Raw genomic sequence first — 12,855 nt, forward strand, 5'->3', positions numbered from 1 at the left:
AATATATTATGTATATATATATTGAAACACCCACACATCTCTATGATTTAACCAACTTTATTGAGGTGAATGATCTTTCTGTGGTGGTTTGAATTTGATTTGCCAGTATTTTATTGAAAGTTTTTGTGTCTCTGTTCATCAGGGATATCTGTCCATAATCCTTTTGTTGTATCTTTTTCTGGGTTTGATATGAGGGTGATGTTGTCTTAATAAAAACAGTTTGGAAACTTTCTGTTCTTTTTTATTTTCTGGAGTAATTTGATAGGGATTAATATTATTTCTTCCTTGAAGACCAGGCACATTTTCTATCTGCTGCCTGCCTTTGTTAGCTGTTGTTCACTGAGCTGGGAAATAATGAATGGTTAACAGGGCATGTTAGAGTATCATAGAGCTCTTCTATAAAAATAGAGCAGTTTTTTTCTCATTCATTAAGCATTAACTTCGTTGTCTAAGCTTTTACTTAGGTTCTAGATCTCTCCCTAAGTGTGTTGATAATTACAATTTCATTAAGTAAGCATTTTCATTAGTTCTGTGAAGTAATGGAGTTCTCTACCTTGTCAGTTTTGCTAATTGCCCAACTTTTAATTAGCCCATTGGCCTTAACTTAAAAATTTAAGTAATAACAAGAATGTTAGTCTTTTATAGTGAGTGGAAATGCCTTTGGGGTAACAATAGTTGTGTTTCTCTTTTTAGCCATTTGGTTTTCAGTTACTTTGAGGGAATATCCTTTTACTCCTACTGAAGCTATTTTTCAAGTCATCTACTTACAAGTTGTTCATACTAACAGACTTTCTAATTTCAAGGGATAAATTTCTCTAGGCTATCATATTTTTCATTTTATTTTTTATTGACTTTTTGAGATTTTCATACAATATAGTTTGATGGTATTTAGGTCCCTTCTCCTATCTGCACCTCCCTCACTGCCCTCTGTCCCATTTAATGTACTCTCATACATATAATAAGGCATATGGAGCCTATTTTGTGTCCTCAAATGTCCTTAAGTCTGGGACCATCCACTGCACCCACCAAGAGTCCCAGCCCTGCAAGACACTGTGTCTCCCCCCTCCCAGCAGCCATTGATTGCCAAGCTTTCTTTAGGTTGGGTTGGACTTTGTTACCCACTTTGCCATGTCTATGCTAAGACTTTGTCTGATTGAGCATGCGTAGGGCTTGTGTATGCTGCCACCATTGTCATATGAGTAACTGACCAGCTTGTCGGGATGTTTCCTTGTGGTCATCCACCTTCTTCTGACTTGTAAAATCTTTCCGCTTTCTCTTCAGTGATGATACCTGAGCCTTGGGAGGCAGAGGTTTGAAATAGGTGTCCTATTCAGGGATAAGCACTCTGCAGCCTCTTATTATTGACATATTAGCCAATTGTGGGTTTCTGTGTTAATAACCATCTGATGCATAAGGAAGCTTCTCTAGTAAGAGATGAGCAATGCATTCATCCTATGTGTAGAGGTTGCATTGAAGATGTGTTACTTAGGGCTAAGCGCCTCACAGAAATTCTCTGCATTTGAACAGTTCTGAAACCCTGTAAGAGTCCCCATCTGTTGCAAAGAGAAGCTTTGTGTGATTTTTGTTGTTAAGTCCATTTACAAGATTTATTACATTTATTGACTTATGTATATTGAACCATCCCTGCATCTCTGGAATAAAGCTGACCTGATTATGATGGATGAAATTTTTGATGTGTGTCTTTATGCAATTTGGGTATATTTTGTTGAGAAGTTTTGTGTCTTTGTTCATTGGGAATACGGGCCTATAGTTTTCTTTTTGTTGTGTTTTTATTCTTAGTTTTGGTATTAGATTAATACTGGCTTCGTAGAAGGAGTTTGATAATTCTTCTGTTTCTATCTTTTTGGATAATTTAAGTAGTATTGGTTGTAGATCTTTGAAGGTCTAGTAAAATTCTGTTGTGAATTCATCTGGGCCTGGGATTTGGGAGGCTTTGTATTACTATTTCGATTTCCTTATTTGTTATGGGTCTGTGTAAGCTGTTGATCTCTTCTTGGTTTAACTTTGGTGATTCCATGATTTTAGAAATTTGTCCATTTCTTTTATATTTTTAAATTTAATGGTGTATAGGTTTTAAAGTATTACTTTATAAAATTTTCTGGATCTTTCTGGTGTCTGTTGTGATGTTTCCCCTTTCATCTCTGATTTTGTTGATTTGGATTTGCTCTTTTGTTCTTTGGTTAACTGGGCTAAGTGTCTGTCTATCTTGTTTAACTTTCCAAAAAACCAGCTCTTAGAGTCATTGATTCTTTGTATTGTTTTCTTAGTTTTTATTTCATTAATTACTGCTCTGATTTTTGTTATTCCTTCTTGTCTGCTGGGTTTGGGTTTCATTTATTCTTGCTTTTCTAGATTCTTGAGTTGTATTGTTAAATAATTTATTTGTGCTCTTTATGATTTTTTTTGATGTAGGTTCTTAGAGCTATAAACTTTCCTCTTAGGACTGCTTTTAACATGTCCCAGAGGTTTTGTTGTGTTTTATTATCATTTTCATTTAGTTCAGGATGGTGTTTTCTGATCTCTATGAGTTCATGCAGTTACTAGAGTTTCTTTTCCTGGTGGTTTTGAGCTTTACTGTATTGTGGTCTGATAGAATGCATGGAATTACTTTATTTTAAAAATTTCCTGAGGTTTGTTTTGTGCTCAGTTTTAGAGGAACTTCCATGGGATGCTGAGAGGAAGGCGTATTCTTCAGTGCTTTGGTAGAATATTGGTAGATTTAGGTTCATTTGATGAATGATATCATTTAATTCAGATGTTTCTCTGTTTATTCTTTGTCCAGTTCCCCTTTCTATTGGAGACAGTGGGGTATTAAAGGTACTTACCATTACTGAGTTGGGGTTAATCTGTGTTTTAAAGTCCTGTAGCATTCTTTATATGAAATTGGTGAAAGTCTTCCACTGGATTGGCCTTGTCCATGTCTGTGGATGTAGCAATTAGCTACACCAATTAATAGCTAATTAGCTAATTAATTGAAATTAATTAACTAATTAGCTAATCGATTAATTACAATTAGCGACATCAATTAATTGCTAATTGATGTAGCAGGGTCTAGTTCACCATGGACAATACCATCCCTAGGCAGAAAGGCCTGGTTATCTAAAAAAAGGGCAACTGAGGCTGGAGAGATGGCCCAGCGGTCAAGAGCCTTGGCTGCTCTTGCAGAGGACCCCGGTTCAATTCCCAGCACCCACATGGTGGCTAACAACGATCTGTAACTCCAATTCCAGGGGAATCCAACATCCTCCTCTTACTTCCATAGGCATTGCAGGACACAGGTGCACTTACCCACATGCAGGCAACACACTCGTACTCACAAAAATAAAAATAAGAAATAAAATATTAAAAAAGAAAAAAAGGTAGCGGAGCAAACCGGGGAAGCAAACCAGAAAGCAGCGTCCTTCATGGTCTCTGCTTCAGTTTCTGCCTCCAGGTTCCTGTCTTGAGCTCCTGCTCTGGCTTCCCTCAATGATGCAATAAACTCTGTCTTCCCCAAGTTGCTTTTGGTCATGGTGTTCCTTACAGACACAGAAAAGCAAACTAGGATGATACCATTAACCTATATTAACTCTTCAAGTACACCGAAGCTCCTTTTGTCATTTCTAGTAAATCAGAATTTCATGAATTGGTGACGTCATACCTGAGATACCACTACATTCCTAGCAGGGGAGTGATGAGCCTTGATTATCACAAAAATGAAGATCTCGTCTCAAAAACTTCCTTTGAATGATCTCTTAATGCTAGTGGGATAAGGTTGGATGTTTTAAAATAGCAGATGTGTCCTTCTAACGAGCTAGTACTGTCTTACAATCCCTAAAGTTAGCCTTTGTGTTCGTCAGCCAATCCAATCTATTTGTGGGAGTTAATGTTCAAAAAGTAAATGACCATAATAGATTGATAACGAAGAATAAGTTTTTTAAAGGAATTAAAGAAAGTTGTCCCTCCTGTAAAAGTAATGAGATAAAGTTAATAAGCTTGCACTTACCTTATAAATAATCAATATACAGATACATTTGTAAATACACAACATAAATAGAAATTTATAAATATAACTATATAATGAGGTGTTCCTTATAAAAAGCTCTTATTTTTATTGATAGTAACATTGTGACTAAATGCTCTTGAATAGCAAGGAGAAGCAATCACAAATTGCTATTTAATACAAAGGTAGGTAAGTAGGTTGCAAAAAAAAAAGAAAGTCTGCTTTGCAATATATGTTAAAATGATGTTTTTCATTTTCTAGGACATACCGAGGGAAAGCATATTTTAGAAGAAATTTTTATAAACAAGCAACTCAAGACTTTTCTGTTGCTATCCACTTAGATCCTAATAACTGGTTAGCACTCTACTATCGAGCTTGCTTGTTTAGAAAGAGTAACCCTTACAAAGCACTGCAGGATTACAGCGTTTCAGGTACTTTGCCGTCAACTGCATGAACATGAGACTTGATGTGAGATTCAGCAGCTCATTTTTATAGAGAAGAGTACTAGTGCTTGATCACTCATGATATATATATATATATAATATATATATGCTTACATACTTATTGTTTTGTGCATTTGTATACCTATATATGTGTGTGCTCATGTATGTGCATATATGCACATGTGTGGGGAGGCCAGAGGACAATTTTAGGAGCTGTCTACATTTTTCTTTTCTTTTTTGAGAAAGGGTCTCTCAGGGGCCTGGTGCTCGCTAAGTAGGCTAATTGGATGGCCAGCAACCCCAGAGGTCCATTTGTGTCAGCCTCCTCAGCACTGAGACTGCAACACATGCCCAGCTTTTTTCTTGGGTTCTGGGGACTGATCTCAGCTACTTGTGCTTACAAGGTGAGCACTATATTGGCTGAGCCATTCTCCCAAATTATATATATATATATGTTTTGATATGTAATAAGTACACCCGTATATGCTTATATACTTATATATTTAAATATACTTATGTACAAACTATAATATATCAATACATACTTATAACTCATAAAGTTGAGCTACAAGTGTTTTCTTCAATATATATTTTTTATTTTTTGTTCATTTCATACAATACATCTTAATTATATTTAGACCCCTATCTGCACCCCCACAGGCCTCCTACTGTATTTATGCATTCTGTCATATATGTTAAGACCTATCAACTCAAGTTTGTGTAACCAGATGTCTCTTGGTGTGAGTTCATCCACTGGATTCTATTCAGCCTAGCTAGTGTCACTCCCTTAAAGAAGACCAACTCTCTCTCATCCAACAATGATCAGTTGCCAATAGTTTCTTGGCTAGGTTTGGGCCCCCTGCCCATTTCCCCAGTTCTATGCTGAGTTTTTGTCTGATTGAATTGGCATGGCTCTTGTTCATGCTGATATAAGTTCATCTGAGCAAGTTCCTAGAAGCCTGGATGACAGTTTCCTTTTGGTCATGTGCTGTCCCTGGCTCTGAGAGTCTTTCCACCCTCCTTTCTCCAGTGGTCTCTGAACCTTGAGTGGGTGAGGTTTAATATAGGAGTCCTATCCAGGGACATATACTCTGAAGAATCTCATCCTGCACACTTTGGCCAGTTGTGGCCTCCTGTGTTCATTACCCTCTGTTGCATGAAGAAGCTTTGCTGGCGAGAGTTGAGAGATGCATTAGTGCTCTCTTTACCCTTGTCCCACTATGTTCCATGAGCCTCAGTTGTAGAGGTTCCATTGTAGATTTTTCACTTAGCACTGGGAATCTCACAGACACTTATTCCTTCCTATCGAGTGGTCTTTAAGTCCAATTAAATAGCTGTTGATTACCCCTAAGATAAAAGTGCCACTACTGCGTGGATATAGTTTGCTGTGCTGGTCATTGTTGTGGTTATTAGGCTTTAAGGCTAAGGTTGAACCAATTATTGATTTTTCTCCCTTCACAGCTTACATAGTATCCTCTAAAATTTTGACAGCTAGTCTTCAGGGAGGAGGCTTCCAAGTCGGTTCCAGCTCCATTGCTCCAAGTCCTGTGTCCGAAGTATAACCTGTCTCCAGCAATAGGGTCTTACCTTCGAGTTCTGAGAAGTAATCAAGGCTGCGGCAATAGCCTGTGTTATTTGGGGAGTCTGTTGGACTACCCTGACCAACAACGTGAAGGGAAGTTTCTCCTATCTGGCACTGTGTTTCTTGTTATATAGCCTTCAGCTATACACATGTGCTGTATATTTATTGTATGTGTATTTTTAGGTAGGTTTTTGAACAAATGCATTTCCCTCTGGTTTTGCACACCACCTAAGCATTATTTGTCTCTCTTCTCTCTCTGTCTGTCTAACCCTTTCTCCTCCTTTCTGAGGTACAAGTGTTTTAATACGTCCTTTTACTCTCTCTCTCTCTCTCTCTCTCTCTCTCTCTCTCTCTCTCTGTATGTGTTCAGTTAAGGCCAGAAGAAAACTCTCTTTCTACAAATTGAGTTGCAGAGATTTTTTTTTCACGGAAACTCAGTTGTATTTCCTTTTCAATATGTTAAAATAGCATTACATTGTCCTAGTGTGTTGTATTCAATTCCAAGACTCAGCCTATGGATTTAGCAAATTTAAAGGTTTTGAGTTATGAATTCAGAACAGGTTTTTAGAACTCATGTTACCTAGGGGCTGTTAACAGCAAACAAGCAGCCATTTCTACATTATACACAATCAGTGCATTCTTGTTTTATACATCTGTGTAGGGCAACTCCTGGCTTTGAGTAGGAGCTCAGTAAAGAATTTGCAGTGGGGTGAATGAGCCCATCCTGGCTGACCGAACAAAGCCAGCACTCCATATATGGTTTCGGTTCATCTGGGTGAGAAGTTCTAGAATTCTATTATCCCAGATAAGTCAGCATCTAGAGACAATGAGACAACCGGAGTCCTTCACTAGGAAGGAAATACCAGATAATTGTCGTTTTCCAGTCTCTAAGCCCATTTGCCTCTGAGGCCCCCTCCCTGTAATACTTGAACTAAGTAACTCAGATACCTCCTGTATGATGAGAGGAGCCCAGCGCCTCCCCTCTGTTTCCAAGGGCTCTTGGGAAAGAGGCTGAAGATGGCCATTCTCTTCTCTTGCCATCTTTGCATCTAGTTTCTGCTCACAATTGATTCTCTACCTTTGCTCACCCTTTACTTGTGGCCCCTGTTCTCTCTGCTCTCTCTGTTCTCTCATTCCCTCATTCTCCACTGTAGCATCAAAGCAAACGTGTATATCCATTGCACTCCATCACTGAACGTTTTAGATTTAGAAGGTAAGTGTAGTGTAAGCAGCTTACATTTGAAAAGCTGTGCAAGTTTGTTGTTCTCTGCTGATCCTGTACTTCTGGATAAATCCTCTTCTCTTTTGTCTCTGGCCTTTCTTTAAAAGTCCTTATCCAAGGTTTGGGCTTCTCAATTCTTCCTGCCTTTGAGGCCATCTTAACACTTCAGAAATCTATTATTTGATTGTTCAGAGAAGACCAGCTTGATTTTTGCATTAATCCTTTCCTGTACATTAACCTAAGGGTTTTAACAATCCACCATTAAAACAGAACTCTCAAGCTAATAATATTTGATGTTTTAAGCACTGGTCTAAGTAGTATATAAAATACCTTAATGAAGGTTCACATAATGTTATGAAATATTTACTATCATCATCCAAATTCTACTGATAAGAAAACTAAGACATAGAGACATTAAATCACCCTAACAATTTTTTTATTAGGAAGAATTTTTCTACCAGTATCACAGCCGTCCTTTTCCTTGATGGCCAGTCATATTGTGAACTGAACAGTGGACTGTCTTCAAGTGATTATCTGCTTTTTCTGCATGCTGCCCCTAACACTGACTATACTTTCCCAAATCCAGATTGTATTCCAGTGAATTATTTTTTCTGTTCTAGTTTATCTTTGATTGCTGTGACAAAACACAATAACAGTTTGGGGAGGAAAGGGTTTATTTGGCTTACATTTTCAGGGTCACAGTTCATCACTGAGGGAGTCCGAGGTAGGAACTCAGGGCAGGAGCCTGAAGGCAGGAGCTGGAACACAGGCCATGAGGGGGATGCGTCTTCCTAGCTTGCTCTCCTGGTGTATGCTCCAACCTGCTTTCTGTATTGTATAATACAGAACCACCTGCCCAGGTGAGGCACCACCCACAGTGAGCTTGGCCCTCCCACATCACTCATTCAAGAAAATACCCCACAGACATGGCCACAGGCCAGTCCAATGGAGATAGTACCCCAGTTGAGGCTCCCTTTACCCAGGTGTGTCAAGTTGACACTAAAGCTATCCCGCGCACTTTCCCTCTTACACCAAAGTGGGCTTGACAAGCTTAGAACACAGTATCAAATTCTGTGTAAAACCCATCTAATTCCATATAACAATTTTGAAAGTGAAGGGGACTTCTGAGCTGGGTACTGGGGATAGCCACTCATCTGCAGAGGGCTGCTTTTTGTCACTTTGTTTCTGCTCTTTGGGATGCGCATAGTCAAATTACCTCCCTCTGCTCCAAGTTCTTTTGTCTTGGAGTAGCCTCTTTGAAGCCGCCCATCCTTGCAGATGATTAAACCTGACCTTTGCCATATGCTCCCTTTCTGAACCATTGTCTTCATGATAGTAACAGACCATTGAAAGCCCTGATACCCTGCAGCAGCCATTGCATCCTAGACCTGCCTCCACCATTGGCTGATATTATAGTCCTTGTTAATGCGCCTTGCTCCCTCCAACCTCAAAATTCATTTTTAAAGTGAGTGGAGTGTCCTCATTTACCACCAGGATTTCCTCTAGCCCTAGTGAGTTTGTGATCCATAAATAGCCACAATGAATAATTTTTATGTATAATATTTTTTACTCACCAAATGGGTACACTCATGATAGATGCTGTTATTTGTAATGTTAAACAAGAGTAAACAGTAAGAGTGGAATAGTCTAAAACATAACTCCTATGGTTGTTCAGAAACTAAGATATATATTTTATATCTTCAGCTCTCATAAATGATGGTTATGAGAATCTTAGCTGTTTTCTACATCGGGGCATAGTCTATACACATCTAAAACTTTGGATGCTGGCAATTTGTGACTTTGAAACTGTTATCGCTCTAGAAAGGTATGTCTTTCTTTCATACTGATTTGTGTGAAATTAAGGAAAAAATTCAAACAAAAGAAAGCTTTCTCTCCTCTCTGTTGCTAACTTAGTAGAAAATGAGTGCATAACAATAAAGTCAAACTAGAATTAGAATAACACTAAGGGTGTTGGTGAAATGAGACCTGTTTATTGTAGTTACTTTGCAAATTTTAGAGCTTGAGTAGATTTGGGAGGCTTGAAGTTCATGGATAGTAAGTTACCAACTTACTAGAGGGGGATTTGGGGAAACTCAGGCTATAGCATTTTGAAGTCAATTTACTGGAGAACTATCATTTAAAAAATGACAAAGTATTCTAGCTTATATTTCATTGCTATGCACAAAATCCAATTCAGTGGAAGGAAATCTTGTGTTTCAAACCACTGGCTTCATTTTGTTTTGTTTGATTCTAAGAGAGAAAAAATTGATTTGACAGAGAAAAGCAGTTTTATACACACCAATGTCGAGAGAGATTTTAATCCCAAAATACCAAACCTTAGGATATGACTGTATCTCACTGTTACTCATGGCTTCAGATGCTCTTGAGCTGAGGAAGAATAATCTTTGATTCAAGATAACTCAAGATTAAGTCAAAGAAGAGTAGTTTGCTAAGAGTCTAGGATAATTTTACTAATTCCATTTCCAGCATAGACTCTACAGTTGTTGATTTTCTACTAAGGATTTTATAAGGGTATTTCTCTCTTTTAAGAAAATGTAGTAAATTAGTTTATGTTGCTTTTGTAAAATAATAAAATAATACTTCATTGCATATTGATTCATGTATTTCATTAGGGTTATTCATAATAGAAGAACATTTAGAACAATTTTAAATATCTAATAAAGTTCTACTTTCTCATTCTTTTAGAACTTCTATTTTGGCTTATATAAATATTGGCCTCATACATCTCCTACACCTGGATAATTACACTGAAGCCTTTCGGAAATTTTCTGAGGCAATTAAAATTGATCCTTTATATATTCAAAGCTATATTTGTAGAGCAGAAACCTATAATAAGGTATTTAATGCTTGGTAATCTTCAATTTAAAAATATTTGAACTGTTTGAATAGTTGTTCAGTATAACATATATGTTAATGCATCCTCTTCCTTTCTTACATATTTTATTTATTATTTTTATTTTATTTGTATAAGTGTATTGCCTGCATGCCTGTAAGTGCACCAGTGTTGTGCAATGCATGCAGAATCTTAGGAGGGTGTTGGATTCCCCTGGAATACAGAGGGTTGTTAGCCACCATGTGGATGCTGGGAATTAAACCCAGGTCCTCTGCAAGAGCAGCCAATGCTTTTAACTGCTGAGCCATCTCCGCCCCATGCATTTTTTTAGGTAACTATAGAGGCTAATGAATTTATAAACAAGTGCTAAGTAGATATAGTTAACTATTATTAACTATTTACATGTTATAACTATTAACTATGCCTCTATTTATGGGGTGTAAAAATTCATGGCTTTATTTCTAAAACATGTTCTTTTCTTATTCTAAAACAATATGTAGATATTTTAGGTAAGGAATTTATGCAAATAAGAATAAATAATAAGTATATTTCTGAAACTTAGCAAATTTAAATTGTCCATAATTTCATTCTCTGAGGAAAACTACTATTAGCATTTTGGCATCTACTGGCTTAAGATTTTATGTGTGTGTATGTGTGTGTGTGTGTGTGTGTGTGTGTGTGTGTATGTATGTATGTACTGGTAAGTGTATATTTATCATAGAATGGGGTCTGTAAATGTTATCTTAATCACTAGTGCATTCCTTTAAAGTTTATTTTCTACAAGTTATTTACATTAAAAAATATAACGTATCCTTAATGCAACAAATAGAAACAACTCAATAAATAGTACTTCTTTTTTACCTTCAAGCAAATCTGACTTTCCAGAAAACACTACTCTCTCCTCTGTTTCTCAAAGATACATCATTGGCCTCTTTCCTACTAACTGCCTTCCCCGGACACTGCCACTCCTCCCCAGGATTATTGCGGTCATCTCTTGGTTTTCTTGTTTTCTCTCTTTACTATTTTGATGGAACTAACATAGCAGTTTCAGGGATCCAGCCAAAATATAAGTCAACGTTTTTACTTATATTTTTTGCTTGGAAACCACAGGAGCTGTGTCCTTACTACATGTCTACCTTGTTTCCTTCAAGTCTTCCGGATATGTTGGTGTTAACCACAATAGGCAGGGGTGTGCTGTGGTAAAAATACCTTTAATAAAACAACAGACTTGCTTCTTCTTCATATTGCATGTTCTTGCTCAGAGAGTCTACTTTCCATTTCCTGTGTCTTAGAGCATGGTGTGTTTAGAGTCCCATTCAAGGTCCTTACCTTCAGATGATGCAGGTTGTAATTCCAGGGCGGGTTCAGCATTTTCCCCAGGGAAAGTTTGTTCTTAAGCCTGTTGGGGATGATAGGGACACATTTGAAGTGTGTCTTTCCTTTGATTAGTCTGTTCATGCTGCAAGTCCTTTGGAGAAGTTAGTGTGTCCCAATAACACACACACAGAATTCGAAGTTTCAGCAGGATAGTGGAGTTTAAGAACATGCACTCAGTTATTCTTTGTTTTGAGAGGCCCAAGTCTCTACACAGTGAATATTGAATGCATTATGTTTTTACACAGTGAACTATTGCAGTCAGTAAAAAGAAGTAGACCCATACCCCTGACTTTGAAGCATTTCTATGAGCTTTTGGTTTTTGAGAAAGAAAAGTCAGAGCTCTGCTTCCCTGGGCCTGTAGGACCCCTGCAGGCCTCTCTCCTACCCATAAGCCTCTCTCCAGAGTAAGTCCATCGCATCCTCCAGGCCTTGACTCTCCCAGCCTCATTCACCCTCCTATATGCCCCATCGTTCTCTCCTCTTAGTTTGGGTCCTGCCCCATTCCCTGTCTTGGTACCCCAGACACCTGGGAAAGCAATACTGCTTCCTGATCCTTTTCATACAGACCAATGCAGTGCCTTCTCTGGGCCCTAGGAACACTGCTTCTTGGTCTGACCCTGCCCCACCTTCCTCTGCTTCCATGGACCTGAACAACCCACCAGCCTTTTTCTGGGACACATGGGCTGACCTTTCCTCTTCCTGATCCTTTGCATCCAGACCAACCCAGCTCCTCAGTGCAGTACCCAGGAGTCCTTGGGGCCTCTTCCTGCCCCATCTGCCTTTGCATCTCTGGGTGGCACAGCCACCAGCTGCCCTAGACCAGCATCTTTCCTGGGCCAGGGGCTCCCAGGCCAGTCCAACCCCCAAATTCCTGAGGCCAAAATCTTTCCTGGAAGGATCCAGACCTTAGGAGAAAGTCTGAAAACATCTGATCCCCATCTGACTTGAGCCTCTGTGGGAACACCTGAAGACAAAAGCAATCTGGCCACTCTAATATAAAATCATAAGAGAAAACCAGAAGCTTAGATGAACCAGATTTTCATGCCCCAAAAGCAAACCACAAAAACACATAAAGTTCACAAAAAGAAGCAGACCTAAACTTGAAGGCCCGAGTCTCACAAAAGAATCAGAAACTACAAAAGAAATTCACATGTCAAAATCACAGAGAAAAAATAATAATATGAAAAACCAAAATAACATATCCCTATCAAATACCAATAGTCCTCTAGAGGAGTACAATGAGAACTCATTAGAGATAATGCAGGACATGGAACTCAAAAGAACCATTATAAACATGATAAAATAATTCAGTGAATTTAAAGAACACACAAACAAGGTAATCATAGAGCTGAAGGAAGATAGGGATAAACTTCT

The 12,855-nt window shown here is 38.2% G+C and overlaps 1 protein-coding gene across 1 annotated transcript in view; it reads left to right on the forward strand.

Annotated features, from left to right (window-relative positions):
- Ttc6 (tetratricopeptide repeat domain 6) overlaps positions 1–12,855 on the forward strand; it is a 247,768-nt gene that overhangs the window by 182,344 nt on the left and 52,569 nt on the right. Inside the window, exons 15-17 of the mRNA XM_017798103.1 lie at positions 4,265–4,434; positions 8,955–9,075; positions 9,957–10,107. Coding sequence (XP_017653592.1) covers positions 4,265–4,434; positions 8,955–9,075; positions 9,957–10,107 — 442 coding nt within the window. The remainder of the gene's footprint in view (positions 1–4,264; positions 4,435–8,954; positions 9,076–9,956; positions 10,108–12,855) is intronic.

Source organism: Nannospalax galili, unplaced genomic scaffold, assembly GCF_000622305.1.
Source record: "Nannospalax galili isolate Female #2095 unplaced genomic scaffold, S.galili_v1.0 scaffold636, whole genome shotgun sequence".
Taxonomy (NCBI): Eukaryota; Metazoa; Chordata; class Mammalia; order Rodentia; family Spalacidae; genus Nannospalax; species Nannospalax galili.